Source organism: Aethina tumida, chromosome 5, assembly GCF_024364675.1.
Source record: "Aethina tumida isolate Nest 87 chromosome 5, icAetTumi1.1, whole genome shotgun sequence".
NCBI lineage: Eukaryota > Metazoa > Arthropoda > Insecta > Coleoptera > Nitidulidae > Aethina > Aethina tumida.
Window position 1 is genome coordinate 23,348,604 of NC_065439.1, and position 18,269 is coordinate 23,366,872.

The following is an 18,269-nucleotide window of genomic DNA, read 5'->3' on the forward strand; positions in this document are numbered from 1 at the left end:
TTCTGTCTTATGAAAGAAAAATAATCAACATCGTTACATCGTATTTGACGCGTCTTTTGAAGTGGATAATTTGAATTACAGTTACTAACAATAACGATAAATAAAACGAGGGTTTATTATAAAAATTTAGTTTATTGGATAGTTTATCCGTAATGGCTGTTACGAATAAACTGTTTGTTTGTACTAACAAATCACCTGTATATATATATCTAAAAATACGAATAAATTGGTCAGCAAGGAATAATGTTGGCGCTGTTTTGAAATAAAATCAAACATTCCCTTACAACTAAAATAAAAAACATCCAAATGGCTGCTTGGACGTTTTTCAGTATGACAAACGTATAAAATATATTCACATTTAACACTTTACACTAATTTTACAACAATTAAATTGGTAACAATAAATAACAGTCTAATAAACATTTTATGCTATACACGTATGTAGTTAGTTTATAAAGGGTCGATATAAATCTTACCTATGTAAACTATTAAGTACATTTCTTAGCTTTATTGCTAATAAATACATGTTCTAATATCTACATTTAATATTTTTCTAATTGCTGAAAGTGAAAAGTGTCCAAAAAACTGGTATTAGCTAGAGCATTTACAGAATGACCTAACTATGGCTGATTACGTAGATTTTCGCACATTTTCCTCCTTACAAGTTAATTTTCTACTAAATAGGCATAAGATTATTAAAGGCTTCCTAATTTTGTATATTTATATCTATTCTAACTAGACAAAAAGTCCCATTCGAACAGTTCCATGAAAGAGCTGTTCCAACAGAAATTTTCAGACGTAATACTCTTTAAATTTAAGAATGAATCGTTGTTTCTCTCAAACCTCGACGGGAGACTGTAGAGGTGTGTCTGTGGAGGCCAGCCTAACCTGGTTGCTCTCAGACTGCACCACTCCATTGACCTGAGTACCCAACTGGGTGTCCCTCCACGGCGTCGTCAATATTTTCAGTCTCTGAAAAGCCAATCATCAATGCTTACCATTTGTGAGAAATTCTGTAAATAGTTACCTTCATACAAGATCCCGACGTGGACAAGAACTTAATTAGAGCAACGGCTGGTATCATGATGACCGAACTGCCAGCTATTGTCCAACCTAAAATATTCGCCCAAGCTGGATACACGTAATCCTCGTAGCTCAAAGGTTCGTAACCCAATAATCCGTAGACTATGATGAAAAGAAGGAAAACAGGTGCAGCAAACTTCCAACAAAACCTCCAGTATAAACCAGGCGCGAACCCAATCATGTCCTTGATGTCGTCGCAGAATCTTTGTGTACCGTATATCCAGGACACGGCGATGGCTTCGAAGAACACTGCAAACAACATCGAGTAGCCGGCAGCGTATCGGTCCAACAAATGGAAGAAGTAGAATCCGCCTTGGGAACAAGATGCTAAACCGACCAAGAAGTACAGGCTGAACAAGCAGGCGACGAAGACTTCTCGATGCCGGCCAATTTTTGGGAACTCGTCACTCAAAGCTGTGATGATCGCCTCTGAACCTCCAAACTAAAACCCACAACTGTAACTGAGGGAGGTGTCTATTTATTAGGTTAACGTACAGAACTGTCCAAGCCAAGTGTGAGCAACATCATGAAGAAAATGAGCGCCCAAAATATGCTGCCGGGCATCGTAGCAATCGCAGCTGGGTACACCACAAAAACCAATCCAGGACCTTCAGTGGCCACTTCTTGGATAGGTCGTCCAGCGGCGTGTGCCATGTAGCCCAAAACTGAAAATATTACGAATCCAGCTATGAAGCTCGTCGCGGAGTTGATTACGCTGGTCAGCAGGGCATCTCTGAAAAAAATTATTGAAGTTTCGACGTCGATTTGATTTGGGTACGTACTTGTAGACGTTGTTGTGGTACTTGTTGTATGAAGCATAGGCTAAAAGTACTCCAAATCCTGGCCCAAGTGAAAAGAAGACTTGCGTTGCTGCATCAACCCACACCTACAATCAGTGTTTATAGGCATTTTAAATTGTGTTTTGGTATGTTTTACCTCCGCTGATCCAATGGCACTGAAGTTTGGACTGAGGTAGTACTTGATTCCTTGAGCTGAGCCAGGCAAAGTTATACCCCGGACTAGCAAAATCAATAGCACAGCATAAGGAAATAAAGCAGTGAACCAGACGACTTTTCCTGAAGTGGAAATACCCTTCCATAGTGAGAAGTAGCAGATTATATAAACGGCTAGCAGACACAGCGCCATGTCCCATTTTATCGCACCCAAATCGTGCAGACCTTTGCTTTGATGCAGCTCCAAAATGGCTCGACTAAAACGAACGTTCGTTAACATAGAATCAAATCAGAATTAATGATATCTACTTGAAGTACTCAGACGCAGCAGAGGCAAACCTGGAATCACTGCTTCCACCAAGACTTTTCACCATCAAATCTGTCCGATTCATTTCTATGGATGTGTAGTTTTGGATTGGAAATTCGAACTAAAATTAAATGAGTTAATGGTGGGTTTTACAAAGATTAGAACTATAGTTACTGGTCGGCAGAAAGGAGTATTCCAAGGATTATCACAAGTAGTCCAAGGCAACATGTCTGTGAAGGATGCGAAGAAGAATCTTAAAGCCCATGCAATTATTACATTGTAGTAGAAGTCGACGTAGAAAGCTATTAACACCACTGCATATCCTATACCTAAAAACAGAATTCAATTAAATTAGGAAGTTGTTCTAGAGCTAGTGATCCTTTGAAAAAAATAAGTAATGATGAATGATTATGTTTACTCTATTTTTATTTGTTAAAACATTGAAACAACATGTGGCTAATTAGCAGGCTTAATTAAATCCCAGATTAAACGAAAACCACATCTCAATTGAATCACATATGGATGAGTATGTTAACAGTCGATTAAACCTTCCATTTCAACCCATTAAACAACTTGTACAATTCGTGTTTAACGAGAAATGTTGAGTAATACAAAAGTGCCAATTCAAATCCATTTGAATTTTAAATTTGGTGTAAAATTCTTTATAATAAAGTCTCGAATGCGAAATCGATTTAGTAAAATGACCAGATATTTTAAGCTTTAAAATCCTCTTTAATTTTAAGGGAATAAAATGGGCAAAGTAAAGCAGAGGTTTTCGTAATTTATAGCCCTTTAACTCGTCGACATTCTAAAAAGTCACGATCATACAGCAATAATCCGATCAACTCTGAAAGTCTTAAATTGATTGAATACACTCTTCAATTATTGAAGGGTTTATTGCTTAGCAAAAGAAATGAAATGCGCGTTAGCAAAAGTGACACTAATTTTAATGATTTCATGTAAGTCTTTCCGAGAGTATTGACTCGGTACATTGTTCATACAATGTCTCGGAACCGTGCATCAAAATTCCGCACAAAAGCTAGACGCCATCAAAGCGAATGACAATTTGGACGATGTAAGTCATACGACTTTGAAAGACCGGATCCGGCTAATCCGGGTCGTATATCTCCTCCGCCACCATCTTATTAAAACAAGGCAAATCCGAGCCAGTTTCTGTACGTTTCCTCCACGCCACCATCGACGACGGGGGGATAAAAAAACCGGCGGCTTTTGTGGCAGCCAAAAGACGCACTTAGGGATGAATGCATTCGCGACCCGTTCACCGGCTTCCGGAACGGCCGTTTCCGCAGATTAGCAACTCCCCGACCGTCTGAAAGTGGATAATTGTGGAAGACGAGTGGCTCGGTTAACTTTGGGATTTTAGCGCCACCCGAATTGACCCGGTTGCAACAAGTCCCAAAGCCGCCGACATTTATTTCCTCCTCGCTCCTTTAAACGAGTTTTTTATTCCCGTCGCATTTATTCCTCATCTATTTTTATTTTCAGTCAATTTAATGTTGAATTTTTTGGACTCTTCTAAAATTTAGCTCGAAACAAAATGGTTCATAAGGATGTGATAAATTTTATATTTTCAATCTTAGTAAAAAAACTACAAAACTTTATCTGTCTTAAAGTTATCACCTGTTGTTTCACCCTCCAGTCTGATTTTATATGTTCACATTTCTTACAGCGTTTTATGGGCCCTTCATTTCCGCCCCCTTTCTATTAAATAAAAGGACTCAATTACCCCATAAAAAAGGCGCAAACACTTACACTCCATTTCAATACTAACCTTTAAACAGTGGACAAAGTCGTCCCCAACAAGTGATGGCACCTTTCCTGTTGAACTGCCCCAAGGCCAGTTCCATATAAAACAGGGGAATCCCGCCAATCACCAACATTATACAGTATGGCACCAAAAATGCACCTGCAATAAAAACAACATAGTATCCAACCTTGACTTGTTTGATACCCAATTACCCTCTGAAGCAAACACTTAACTAACTTACGATATAATAACCCCTATAACTAAGCGATATAGAGCAGGAAATTAAATGGGAAAAAGTGTTAATAACAGTATGGAGGGGGATGGTGCAGGTTTAAGTGTGTCCGTTCGGCTCTTGTGCGAAACGACGGTCCTTAATTAGGACGAGAGGAGCGTGGCACCGATGCAAAGTGCCAATCACGCCGTTTTCCTTCCATCTCAAATAATCGGTTAATTCAATTTTCGTGCCATTAGTCGTCGCTGTGTCATCATCATTGCTACTACCAGTATGTCTGTACGAGACGAAAACATGACATACAAAGTGGATATTATGTAAACTGAAAATGTTTAATTGAATACATTTCATGTAATTTTCAATTTAAATGTAATAACCACTGAAATTGCAAGGAGACCTTTTCTTATTATTGACATATTATTAAACTTTCAGTCGGTCAATTTTGATGCATAAATTTATATTTATTTAATTTTAACACAATCTACAATACAACATAATATCTTAAAGAAAATTATTAATTATTAAATTACTTATATATATAATATTGTATTAAAAATAATCACAAACTTATTTCTTTACACATGTAAAAACATCAGAAATTTAGTTAAATTAATATTATAATTAATAAATCAAAATCTGGACTCACGGTTCATTCACATTTTATAAAATTTAATTAAACTCATATAAAAATTGTTTCTAATTATAAATATTGAAAAACCTCATCTTTATTAGATAAGTAAAAATTTAAAAAATATATCTCAAATTATACGATTCAATTTTAAAAAACAAGGTGCCTCTATTAAAAAAATAAATAAAATTAAACAAATTGATACATTTGTGTCAGTCATTAGACAGTAAAATTTTTAAAGAATCTTCACATATTATATTTTTAGTAAAATTTTTTTTAATTAAAAAATATTAAAAAATTTCATCGTTTCTTTAGATATGTGAAAATTTCAAAAATGTGTTTAAAACAAACTAATAAAATAACTGTATTAATAAAATAAATCAAAATTTAAACTTATGGTCTTAAGATAATTAATTCCCTTTTTCAAAAAATCAGAATTATTAAAATTTATTTTAATTTTTTTTAATATCATTTTATAATAAAATTCATATTTTTAACTACTTTAAATGATGATAAATTTTAAAAATCAATAACATTAATTAACTAGATCATATTAAAAAAGATTTATATAAATGAATAAAATGAAATAAATTAACAAATATTAACATTTCTGACAGTAATATTTATTTTGTAATCAATATATATTACAATATAATTTTTAATGAAATCTTCACAATTTTTTCAATTAAAAAATATTGATAAACCTTATCTTTCCTATGTGTGTGTAATTTAAAAAATATATTTATAATTAATTTAAAAGCTTAACTAATAATGTAAACCAAAATCTGGTCTAATCAGGAATATTAAAATTTATTTTAAATTGAATTTCTAAAATTTTATGAAAAAATTCATATTTTAACAACATTAAATGAAGATAAATTTTAAAAATTGATAAACCAATATGAATACAAATATTTGTAACAGTAACATTTATTGATTTAAAAAACATTATAATGTTTAAAGAATATTCAAATATTAATTTTTTAATAAAATAGTTACCAAATTAAAATATATAATTAAAAAATATTTATAAATCTCATCTTTTCTTTAGATATTTCTATATTTCAAAAATTTATTTAAAACTAAATTAAAAAATTAATTAATAAAGTTTTATTTATAAATTAATTCTTTTTCAAATTTTTATAATTTTCTTTAAATTGGTTTTTTAATAAATGTTAAAAATCAATAAGTAATATAAAAATATATTTAATTAGCTAAAAAATTTCAAAAATGATGTATAAAATCAACGAGCTCTTGTGTATATAAAAACATATTTAATTAACTAGATAATCCCAAAAATGAAATTTATGAATAAAAGGTAAACCTTGGCGTCAGTTAATTAAAATTGTCTATAGTAAAAATTCCTTAGAGAGTATGTTGCAATTGAATCAAAAACACTTTTCCGTATTAATTAATTAATGCATCCAATTAAGATTTATTTTCAGCGATAGCGTTCCATAATTCCATATAATTTTCAACTGAAATTAATTCGACCGTCTGAACAAAAAGGTGCCGTCGCCGACTGAATTGGATGCTCCTCCACTCCGCATCGATATAATCTATGGCAATAATTCGATTACCGTTCGTAGCGATTGTTCTTGTAGGGGGATCAAAGTGGCCCTTTTTACGGAACCGTGCCATCAATCTCTGCTCCCTTAAGACAAAGATTTCCAGTGATGATCTGCTTTGTGGAGCTACGAAAGTAATTACGGCAATGGAAGTTGCCTTTTCTCCCATTCAATTCGATTTATTAATTTTACATGCTCGCTGACTTGCATCGCGAAAACGGAAATGAGCAAAGTCGGCAGCGGGTTGAAGAAGACTCAAGCCGGACATTGCATGTCATGAACAACCGCATTTAATTTGTCGGATTTTAAACTCATAATATCGCTGCGGTCGAACGCAGTAAATAACGTGCCGACTGTCGGTGACAGAACAAATCGGCCTGTACAAATTAGATTGATACTCCCAATACCAATAACGATCGACCATTGACCAAACATTTCGACTATTTACAGTTGCCATCAGTCAAAAGTGATTTGCGGTCTCGAAAAGTTTCGAACCCATGTTCTTACCTCCGCCGTTTTTGTAACAGAGATAGGGGAAACGCCAGACGTTGGCCAGATCGACGGCGAACCCGATCACGGACAGCAGAAAGTCCACTTTCTTGTTCCACGTCTCGCGGTCGTCGGTGCTGGTGACGGTGACCTGGTGCTGGTCCATGATGGTTTTTGGCCTCGGCACGGCCTTAGTAGCCGGCTCTGTGGTGGCGTTCATCTGCCGATTCGTTGATTGACGAGTTGGACACACTTCGGCCGCCTCCGGCGTCACTGTAAAACAGTATTTCAATCACCAATAATTACAACGTTCAAAAATATACAAGGTAGAACGTGTTCAATAATCATCAATGATTTAATCATCAAAAATTCCTTTCAAAATTAACGTAATTCAGAAAATAATAATGTTATACATGTTTGAAGGACTTATTTTCTTCAAGAGGAGAAAGATTATATTTAGATTTTCTTCAATCTATTATATGTGACTCATCTGCCTCTAAATTTTCACCACCTATTCTATAAACATCTTGTGTATGAACAAAAGCTCAATTATCATTAGAAATTAATAAAGTGGTTAGTAACTTGCCTATGTACATTTTTAATTACTAATAGCGTTATTTCTCTTCTTCTAGTTTGGACCCCCATTTTACCGATTATATCACACGAGTACAATCACTGGCAAATTTGACAGACAGTTCTTGTGTCCGCCAATTACAGTATACAAATACAATAAAACGATGCTTGGATCTCTAAGAATAAGCTCAAACTTACCGCCAAGAATTAGTTTTAAAAATATGGCAGGATACCGATTCTTAGTTTACCTTAAGCCTGAATTTTGGACATCATCATTTATTAGCTTTAACGATTCATTTTACTATATGGAATATAATGGTAATTATTGTGTAAGAAGTGTTTGTTTGTTAGTGGGTTTTGTTAGATATTTATTAATATTTGAAAAAAATTCGAGGGTATTGCCATTATCTATAATATATCTCAAAAATTACTATAATAATCAAAATGAAATGAAGAGTACTTATCTATAAATTGTGCAAAGTATATTAAAAGCTTAATAAACTTAGGAAATCCCTAAACTACTTTACTGAAACAATAAATTTCTGAAATTTAAATTTGAGGGGATGTATTTGAGATAAAAATTTTATTGGTCGTGTTCCAGGTGTTCCTAAATTTTGACCACCTATTTCAGTAACAACCCGTATATTATAAATATAAAAAAAACGTTGGTGATGTTTAAACACACACATACACATGTCGTTGAATGCGTGTGGCGGACGAAAGTGTTCTCGACCTGTGGGGCAATGAAAACAAATCTCGTCATTAGTGACACACGTCCGGAGCAGAGGTCCCGGAACGCTTTGTGCACCGCATAACTGAAGGGCCATCGAAAAATGTTAACACCCTGCACTCGATGACCGGGGAACCGAATCGATCAGCCGCGATTCAATCACAATTCAACAGCGGACACACGCGCCTATTATTTCGCACACATATAAAATTCCATTAATTATGTACCGGTATATCGGTTTTGATTTTGATTTGATTTGTCAGTTGCAATTTGCCGTGAGGCGACCTTAGGTCGCGGCGGTGGACACATTGATTTGCGACCAATAAAAAATTTATGAATGCGCTTAAACGGCGGTGGCAGTTAAATTTAAGTGGCTCCCGCCCCGACGGGGTGGAATCAGAGCATGAACCGTGATTTTTTCTGATCATTTACATACATTATATAAGTCGGACGGAGAGCTCCATCATAAAAATATAAAAACTCGAAAACTAACAAAAGGGAAGTTGACAATTACTTAGATTAGTCGCGTTCTAGTTTCAGCGTCCCACGCCGAAATTGTTGCGAATTAACGGATTAATGCCTACCAAAAAGTCATTTTCGAGAAAATGTAAACAAGTCCAACGAACAAGTATCCAGATTAAACGCGCCTCGTCCACAAGGCACAACAAAGGCAGCTAACTTTTGTTCGTGGATTTTCCATTTAAGTTTGTAATGCGATCAAAAAAATTAAATGTTTCTTTGGAACGATGAAAATACGAACATGTTTATTTGCATTGCAAAATACACAGAAATTTTTCTTACATTTTTTTTTTATTTGGTACCAAATAAATATAAAATTCAACATGCCAGAAATTTATTATTATTAGTTTCCATTTTATACTTAAGAACAAACTTTCATTGTTTTAAATTATCTTAGAAACGTTAATTAATTTAACTTAGTATCAAAAAATATTTTTAATGTAAAAAAATTCATTATAATAAAAATTAATACTGGAATTTTTAATTAATAAGATACAATAATTTAGTTATCTACAAAAAAATAAAAGTTCCATTTATTCAGATCAAGTTTAGTCAAAACATTTGTTATTTTTATATGTCTAATGTTAAGATATTAAAGAGCTTTCATTCATTTGTCTTATACAGATATAGTTATATAATAAATACTAGTAAAGATATAATAAAAATTTTAAAATAAGAAAACATGTTAGGATACATTTATATGATGAAATATATTCTCTAATAATAAAGAATAATATATTTTTTACATTTTATCAATAATACATAATCTTTTTAAATTTAAACTAAATTATGTATTATAACATATATTTTAAATTTAAATAGGTCACTAAATGTGATTTTTTCACAGTTTCATACAGAAAATTATTTTAATTAATACATTCCTTACAATATAAAGTTTCTAAGAATTTGTAAACTTTGGAGCGAAGCTCTAAACCTCAAAACATTACAAAAAAGGTTTTTATGTTGTTTCTAACACATCAATTTATTAAATTCCTCAGTCAATAAATTGACACTGGCAAAGTTATTAAAATAAGAATTATTAATATTAATAATACTAATAATAATACTATATTTTATAATGCTGAGTATTTATTCAATAAATGCCATAATAATAAAAATTGACACAATGTAAAAATTTAAAAAGGTGCTTTAATTTTTAACAAAAAGTGTGATTGTAAAATATAATTATAATTTTATTATTTTTATAATATATAAATTATCATAAATATAATATAAAAATTTTTCAATTGCATGAAAATTTCCATTATTCTTTCTAAATATTTTTTATAAAATTATTTTAATATAAGCATTCCTTGTAGCATAAAGTTCCAAAGAATTTGTAAACTTTGAAAAGGAGCTTTAAACCTCAGAATATTACAAAAAAATCTTTTTATGACTTTTCCAACACGATTAACTTATTAAATTCATTAAAATAAGTTAGCATTGCTAAAGTTACTAGAGTACGAATAATTAATATTTGTATTATTGAATATTTGATTTATTAAGTCTTGAAATATAGTATATAATAGAAAAATATTTTTAAACCAAGAAAACGCAAGATTTTAATATTTGTAATTGGAATTTTAATTCTTTTAATTTTTGTTACTTATATTTTATATTTGAAATACATTTATGAATTTATGCAATAAATCCGCTGATAATAAAAAATACACATTTATACAATTAATCATTATGTAACTTTCAATTTAAACTATTTTATATATTATAGTTGATTTATTATCAATTTATTATCATATTATTATCATTTATATCAAATATAAAAAAACGTATTTAATATTTAAGTAGGTACTAAAATGTGATTTTTTAACCCTAAACAAACATCTTCTGTAAAATATAAATAAAAATATAAATTATCATAATTACAAGATATATCAAATTTTTTCAATTACATAACAATTTTCATTATTTTTTCTAAATATTTTTTATAAAATTAATTTAATATGAGCATTCCTTACAATATAAAGTTCTAAAGAATTTGTAAAGGTTTACACCTCAGAACATTACAAAAAAAATCATTTTATCTTTTCCATAACGTTGACTCATTAAATTCATTAAAATCGATAACTTTACACTTGCAAAATTATTAATCAAGAATTATATTCCTGAACAATTGATTTATCATCGTCTGAAAATATATAACAAAAATACACCTTAAAACAAGAAAATATATAAGACTTCATTTCAATACAGTCTTGTATCAATATTAAACTTTTATAATTAAAAATTAAAAACAATTTTTCAAAAATATGTTGCACTTTTTTTTTAATTTTAAAACAATTTTTAATAATTTCCATAAATTTTAAATTTATGTATTAGAGAAAGTCTTCCTTAATGAAAAGTTAATATTAAAAATATTACATATTTTATAATTTTTTTCAAATTCATTATATTTTATTATATTAGTAAAACTATTCATTTCTGGGTAATAATTAAAAATATTTTATAAAAATTAAGTTTCTTAACAATGAGATATTTATTATTTAACAATTTCTGAAATTTTTTTAATAAAACATACCAGCAATACTTGGATGTAATCAGCATCTCCGTCTAACGCCACAGTGTGTATATGAGGGCGAAACTGGTGTCGCTTTGCCCCATCCGAAGAAACCGATCTCCCAACAGTTGCGGCAGCGATATTCTCCAAGTTGTTCTTCGGATGATGCGACCGTAACCACTGGACGCTCCCGTCCGCTGATGCTGCACGATTTCAACAACCGTGCCCGCTCATTGCTCTTCGCTCTTTCTCCCATGTTTCACTCGCATGCGTCACATATTTCGTGCATTTTTTTGTTTTGTTAATCACATTGTTTTATTAGACTAAAGGTGAATTGTAATAAATTAATTTATTTACGATTAGTTCATGGATTTGGTTGTTATTTACACAATGGATTTTTATATTACACAGCCTTTCTAATATTATGAAATCTCAACAAATATTAAGATTTAAAAATTATATTTTTTAATAAAATATATTTGTTGTTTTAAGTTCCTCATCAAATTTAACTAAATCAATATTAAAATCATAACAATGAGAGCTGTATAATAGGGAGTTGGAATATTAAGGGTGAAAAGAGAAATGCATTTGGTCACAGGTATTAGTGTTGGCTCGTTTTTGATTAATGGCCGAAGAAAGTGCGAAACGGTGTACTTTCCGGATTGATGATATTTTTTCAGTGAAGCTGTAATGTCCACTATAAAGTTATACCTACATCTGCGTTATTGTATTCATAACTTAACTATATCGCTGCCACTTAAAAATAATAACCCAGTGTTACTGTCAAAATCTCTTAAAAATGGGTTGTGTCATAGTTACTGGTAATTTTCAGTACGAAATCAATATTTACTTTACCGTCGTATAAATTTCTCTTCCAGAATCGCTACAGTTGTGATTACTGTGTTATTTATTTATTATAAAATGAATATTTGTCAAATTTTCTGTTGAAATATATAGTCACCTTGGAAATTTCACATCTTAGAAACGTCACAGTTAATGACAAAATAATTCGATTGCATGATGAACTTCGGAGATAGAGAAAATTTACTCAGATTTTTTCAAGAGTACTACAACTTTGAAAAGGAAAACATGAAACTTGAACGGGACATGTTGAAGCTATTGTTGCGTAACTGTGCCGAGGAGCACAAAGAACACTTTCAAAATTATATAAATAATATCGAACAAGAATTAAAGGAACTTGAGGAAGAGGAAGCAAGAACTAACGAGGAAAGTGATTCTTTAGATGTTTCCTCAGAATCTGAGAGAGAAGACGTAAGTGAGATTGTTTTAATTTACATTTATTATTATCCGATTATATTTAAGAGTGGCAATGACGTTGTGGATGAAGCTGAAAGTAAATTCCTAAAGAAGAATTAGAATTATTAGTATAATTTAATTTATTTGATTTTAGCAGTTTGTAATTGTTGTATAATAAAGAAGTATTCATAAATCACATTTTATTATTTATAGTCAATAGCAATGTAATTAATTATGCTAAAAACTTTTGTGACCCTAAAATAATATTTATAAAAACAATTTAATTTTTGAAGGAACTAAAAAATTTTGAAAATTTAAATTGTCCGTCAATTTATATTCTCATTCTTTTCCTGTTAATTTTGGAAACATATAACTTCTTTGTTTATTTAACAATTTTATGTAACCATTGTTTAATTGAAAAGAAAAATTATATTTTAAACTTTAATCGTCATTAAATAATTGTTTATATTTAAAAATTTTAAAACAGTAAAATTTCTTAAAATTTTAAATATTTAAACATGATTCTTTTTAAATTTGAGAAGGCTAGTACGACATTTTTAATGAATTTAACAATTTCTCCATATTTTAGGTTACATGAAAAATTATAATTTGAACATGTATAAAAAAAGTATGAATTAATTTCTTTAGTACAACCACTCAAATTTAAATTTCAGAAATTTTTTGATAAAGTGGAAGTCTTGTAACTTCTTAAGCTTTTAATATTCTTTACAAAATTTATAAATAAGTTCTATTTATTATTTTTGATTATTATAGTAGTACTTGAAGATATTTCTGTTTTATTTGAAGAAAGTTCGATGGTTTTTTATACAATACATGGAGAAGCTAACATTCTCAAACAAATATACAACGATAAAATAAAACTCATTTCTTAATATTTGTATAATTATTTAATTAATCAATAAAAATGATAAATTTGGGAGCACTATTACCATAATTTTTATGTATTTAATCATTTGATGTAACCATAGTTTAGTTTAAATAAAAAGTTAAATATTTTGAACCGATCTTCTTAACTTTGAACGTCATTAAAAAATTGTTTTTATAAACAAATAAAAATTGTAAACAATAGAATAAAACTCATTTATTGATATTTATATGTTTATTTAATAAATCATTATAAATATGAAAACAAAAAACAATCGATTTCACTCATCAATTTTGTGAATTAAATAGATTCAATAATTGTATAATAATTACCATTTTGAGACACGCCTTACATAATAATTACCATTATATACCATTTGTTAAAATGAGTCGTTAAAGCTAATATTCCCAAATCCTTGAGTGGGATAATTGTGGTTTACTGACGTGCAAGAGCTAGGTATCGCCTTAATACATTTATAAATGAAAACTGATAGCAAGACCAAAAATAGATATAGGGGAATGCTGATGTCCATAATTAAGGCACAAAGTGCTCCCAGTATAAGGTAAGTTAAGAATCGGTATCCCGCCATATTTCTCAGACTAATCCTTGGAGGTAAGTTTGAGCTGACTCTTGGAGATCCTGGCAACGTTTTATCGTATTTGTACACTGTAATGGGCGGACACAAGAACTGTCTGGCAAATCTGCCCGTGAATGTAGGCGTGTGATATAATCGGTAAAATGTTGGTCCAAACTAGAAGTAGAGAAATAATATTATAAGTAATTGAGAATGTTCATAGATAAGTTACTAACCTCTTTGTTAATTTTTAAGGAAAGTTGATATAAAATCCGTACTAAAAATACATTTTCATTAGATCTAATGGGATGTAAATCAGGATCACCATCATATTTAATGTTCTTAATTCTGCTTCTAACTTTCTCTGGAGTAAGAAACTTATAGTCTTGAGTAAATTCAATACCACTGTTTGTTACAGATGGCTGTTCTAGTTCTCTTTCACATTCCTGAACAAAACTACAGTCAACTCTTGTTCATATATAAGTTGTCTAGAATAGGTGGCCAAATTTAAGGGCAGGTAAAACACGTCCAATAATGAAGAAAATCCAATATAAAATTTTCTTTCTCACCTTTCTCAGCATTGAATATTATTTTTAAAATTAATAAGTATTTTATATTTTTTGTACAATTTAGAAAATTTCAGTTTTAATGTTTGAAGATCATACAATACAAAATCAAGTAGGTATGAAATGATAAAAAGCCTCAAATTTTGACCACCTATTTTTGAAATGTTTTATTTTAAAATTGTGGGCTTATATTACCTCATTAATTTGGAAAATATCCTTTAAATTTTGCAAAGAAACTTCCAAATAGGATGGAACCTTCGTTCTTTCCACCATGGTGAACTCATCAGCCAAACATGGAGGGTTCCACAAACTCTTCAAAGAAGCCCAAAACCCGTTGGTCAACTGCGCCTCTTCCTGTTGCTTCTGCCTAAGTAAATCTTGCGCCATCACTATGTTCCTTTTAATATGATAAATAAGATCGTAAACTTCAGCGGCCGGAGGTGACATAAACAGCGCCTTGTAACAAAAATTTGGCCCCTCCAACTCGAATATTTTCTGTCGTACTATCGGATGCCACCGTTTCTCGCTTTGAATGCTGTTGTTGAGGAATGATGTGCCGTTTACATCGATTCTTAAAGCTCTCGGTGACACTGAATTGGGTTTATTGACGTAACTTGACGTGTTTGACGACCAGTTGCTGGTGGGCGACAAAGGGGGAAGGCTACTCGCCCAATGTGAATTGTATTTGTAATGTGTTGGGCTGTGATTGTTTTCAACACAACTTTCAATTTCTTTCAGGAAGGTAGCCAAATTCGGTTGGTCAAACACCTGCAAAAATATTTAGTTAAATTGATGTAATGAGTTTTTGTACACCTCACTTACTTTGGCAATTCTATACAGCATCAAAGACATTTTTGGACTCACTAGATCTACTCTGGTGAATCTTGGCAATAACTGTTGGAAAATGACCACATAAGCCAATAAATTTTCAGCAATGAATGGCAAATATTCTCTATCACAAAAATGATTTCCATTACTTGTTAGATCATCAACTTCCACATTTCGTTCTCTCAACCTTCAACCAACACTTTATTCAAATGTACTACAAAAAAAAAGATTCTAAAGCATACCTGACTAGATTTGTTGGTGGATACCTCCAAGGTTGAATGTAAGTAAGCCATAATTCTAATACAAGTCTAAATGAACCATCCAGTGGCCATTTGTGTATCAGATTCCTTAGAAATATGTAAAATTTTCCTTGGACCATTGGAATGGCAATTTTTTTCAGTTCACATAAATTAGTGTCATCAGCCTTTGCACTTGCTGAAAATGCATGCAGTTGCTTGATCAAGACCCTTAAAATCCTTATGTATTCAGATGTGGGCAGTTCATTAAGCTGCAATTAATAATTAATAGTTGCAGATACAAATGGAGGACTACTTACTCTAAATGTGCCATTTAATGAAGCATCCAGGTCATTGGTTTGTTTTGTAACTTGATCATTGTTCAGCCAAATGTCAATAAACACAGTTAAAACAGTTTCACTTCTCCATATTTCATTTCTAGGGTGTTTTTCCAAGTTTTTATGAAGTGTTTCATCAGCACCTTTTGTTAAAACTGATCGGTTTATTAAACCAGTTCCAGGTTGTGGTATATGACTAATAAAATTGTTAGCAACTGGCAAAGCAATGGTAATATATAATTATACTTACTTTATGTTAGGTTGTAGGTTGGGCAATGGATTTTTACCCACATACTGAATATTTGGAAGGATATTAGCTCCTGGTTCAGTGGGAAGGAAATATAAAATATAGTCACAACATAATTCATAGTATACTGTTTTCCAGGATTTATCTGAGGACACTCTCTGATGCCATGGGTTTATTAAATGGTAGGCAAAGTGAAACATGTAATAATCAAAAGGATCTAAAATACATCATTTTGATAAATTTACAAAATTTATTTGATATCTTACTTAATAGAAGAGCTACAACTTCTTTAGTTTGAGGATTTATGTGCACCAAATCTGAGTAAAAAGGATGATTTTGTGAGTGTTCAAGAAATTGCCGTATCCTTGTCTACAAATATTAAATAATGACTATCACTAACATTAGGTTTAAATTATTTGTTCACTTACTGGCAAAAACGACAAAGAAAAATCATACTTTATTGCGGGATCTTTTAATAACGTGTAAATAAGTTTGAAAACTGGTCCGTGGGGTGATAAGAACTGGTGCAACTGTCGAAAGTTATCACAGTCATTTTCATCAGTAGTTCTTAACTCCCAACCTAAATTGCCTTGGGGACCAAATATGTGGTTTATTAAAATGGGAAAGAAATTGTGCAGTTCCAAAATATTGCCTCTGTCTAATAAAACAGTTAATTCCGCACATTTTTTAAAAAGAGGCAGATCCAAAGCGTGACGTACACCTTTCTAAAATTTGCAATTGGGTTAGGCTGTAGAAAGTGATCAACGGTCGAATAGTTACCATAAAACCATCTTTTTCTTTTGAATACATTGTAAAAACTGGAATTTTTGAAATCAAATCATAACCAATAAGCTCTTCAAGCCAATCTATTGCCAATGTAAAAAAAAATAAAATACTGTATTTTTTTGGAGTTCTGTAGTCCATGATTTGAAGTTAAATGTACAGTGAAATTTGACAAAAGCAAATGAGTATAGTTAAAATGAAGTTTCATGATAACAGTTGAAATTTTTTAAAAGCTGTATTTTGATATTTTAAATTATTATTATTAAAAGGAGAAAGTACTATTTAACTAATATCAGGTAAGAGTGAAACAACATTACGAATTCTTCTTCTTCTGCTTCTAGGGATTAATATAGGCAAACCAACTGTCATCAACAGGAATAAACTAGGAATCGAGAACATCCTGTTCGTTTAATTTTGGCACACTTCCTATAATAATTTTAAAACTGAAAATATAGGGAGGTGGGTTTTCTTACACTCATGTGCTTCTTGAATTTAAATATGCTTTGTTTACATGTATCTTTTATATTATTGCTTAGTTTTTGAGGTAGAATTTAATTTTAATTAAATGTAACATTACTTTTTTGAGGTATGTTCAATTCAAATTTAAAGAAAATAGATTTTAATTAATTATATTTATTACTTTTAATTACCACTTAGTCATGATTGAATTTTTCAATATGAAACTGTTAATTAAAATAAGCATAATACAAAATGTTACGACAATCAAGAAAGGTTTTTCTTAAATATATATTAAATAAAAGAAATAGAAAATAAATATTTTTCTTTAACACTTGTTTTTGATTTTCAGATAGGACAGGATAGGAAAATCCTATGAGAAGCTTTACAATTAAAATACAATTTATTTACAACAATAATTATGTTTAATAGATGGCAAATACTACACTTATACACACAATTAATTATTCATAATTTAGATTTATAAATTCAATTTTATTTATTTTGAAACATAGGAATCATCTCTGAGTGAAGGCGATCCTACACTCTCATCCTATTATTAACAATTTAATAAAATATGAGTATATAATGTTTGTAAATTGAGGAATTTCCCAGAGATAAAGAAGTTAATTTAATGAAAAATAAAAAAAAAAACATGCAGTGTACTTATAATTATTTAAGGTGAAAGTGAATATTTGGTTAGATTACCTAAAAACCATACAAAAATAAACAA

At 30.6% G+C, this 18,269-nt stretch overlaps 3 protein-coding genes across 3 annotated transcripts; 1 reads left to right on the top strand and 2 right to left on the bottom strand.

Moving 5' to 3' along the window:
• Positions 1-112: 112 nt before the first annotated feature.
• LOC109594465 (sodium-dependent dopamine transporter) lies at positions 113-11,539 on the bottom strand. The gene is made up of 10 exons (XM_049967899.1): positions 11,387-11,539; positions 7,047-7,301; positions 4,136-4,270; positions 2,518-2,672; positions 2,346-2,464; positions 2,020-2,293; positions 1,866-1,969; positions 1,579-1,816; positions 1,028-1,525; positions 113-972 (listed from the first exon to the last, which is right to left on the bottom strand). The coding sequence occupies exons 2-10, from the start codon at positions 7,246-7,248 to the stop codon at positions 838-840; spliced, it is 1,860 nt and encodes a 619-aa protein (XP_049823856.1). The 5' UTR covers positions 7,249-7,301; positions 11,387-11,539; the 3' UTR covers positions 113-837.
• Positions 11,540-12,245: 706 nt separating this feature from the next.
• LOC109594457 (uncharacterized) lies at positions 12,246-12,815 on the top strand. Its single transcript, XM_020009677.2, has 2 exons — positions 12,246-12,637; positions 12,689-12,815. The coding sequence occupies exons 1-2, from the start codon at positions 12,383-12,385 to the stop codon at positions 12,740-12,742; spliced, it is 309 nt and encodes a 102-aa protein (XP_019865236.1). The 5' UTR covers positions 12,246-12,382; the 3' UTR covers positions 12,743-12,815.
• A 908-nt stretch (positions 12,816-13,723) lies between these two features.
• Positions 13,724-17,388, bottom strand: LOC109594473 (sphingomyelin phosphodiesterase 4). The gene is made up of 10 exons (XM_020009694.2): positions 17,078-17,388; positions 16,726-17,022; positions 16,564-16,666; positions 16,301-16,514; positions 16,033-16,246; positions 15,719-15,984; positions 15,471-15,663; positions 14,844-15,416; positions 14,319-14,528; positions 13,724-14,259 (listed from the first exon to the last, which is right to left on the bottom strand). The coding sequence occupies exons 1-10, from the start codon at positions 17,219-17,221 to the stop codon at positions 13,888-13,890; spliced, it is 2,586 nt and encodes an 861-aa protein (XP_019865253.2). The 5' UTR covers positions 17,222-17,388; the 3' UTR covers positions 13,724-13,887.
• Positions 17,389-18,269: the final 881 nt, after the last annotated feature.

Excerpts from the sequence above, each read along its gene's own strand:
- LOC109594457 (XM_020009677.2), top strand. The coding sequence starts at position 12,383 with ATGATGAACTTCGGAGATAGAGAAAATTTACTCAGATTTTTTCAAGAG. Across the intron at positions 12,638-12,688 it reads CAGAATCTGAGAGAGAAGAC|AGTGGCAATGACGTTGTGGA; the intron begins GTAAGTGAGATT and ends ATTATATTTAAG.
- LOC109594465 (XM_049967899.1), bottom strand. The coding sequence starts at position 7,248 with ATGAACGCCACCACAGAGCCGGCTACTAAGGCCGTGCCGAGGCCAAAA. Across the intron at positions 2,673-4,135 it reads ACTTTGTCCACTGTTTAAAG|GTATAGGATATGCAGTGGTG; the intron begins GTTAGTATTGAA and ends TTCTGTTTTTAG. Across the intron at positions 973-1,027 it reads CGTCGGGATCTTGTATGAAG|AGACTGAAAATATTGACGAC; the intron begins GTAACTATTTAC and ends TTGGCTTTTCAG.
- LOC109594473 (XM_020009694.2), bottom strand. The coding sequence starts at position 17,221 with ATGGACTACAGAACTCCAAAAAAATACAGTATTTTATTTTTTTTTACA. Across the intron at positions 16,667-16,725 it reads TTTCTTTGTCGTTTTTGCCA|ACAAGGATACGGCAATTTCT; the intron begins GTAAGTGAACAA and ends TAATATTTGTAG. Across the intron at positions 14,529-14,843 it reads ATATTTTCCAAATTAATGAG|GAATGTGAAAGAGAACTAGA; the intron begins GTAATATAAGCC and ends AGTTTTGTTCAG.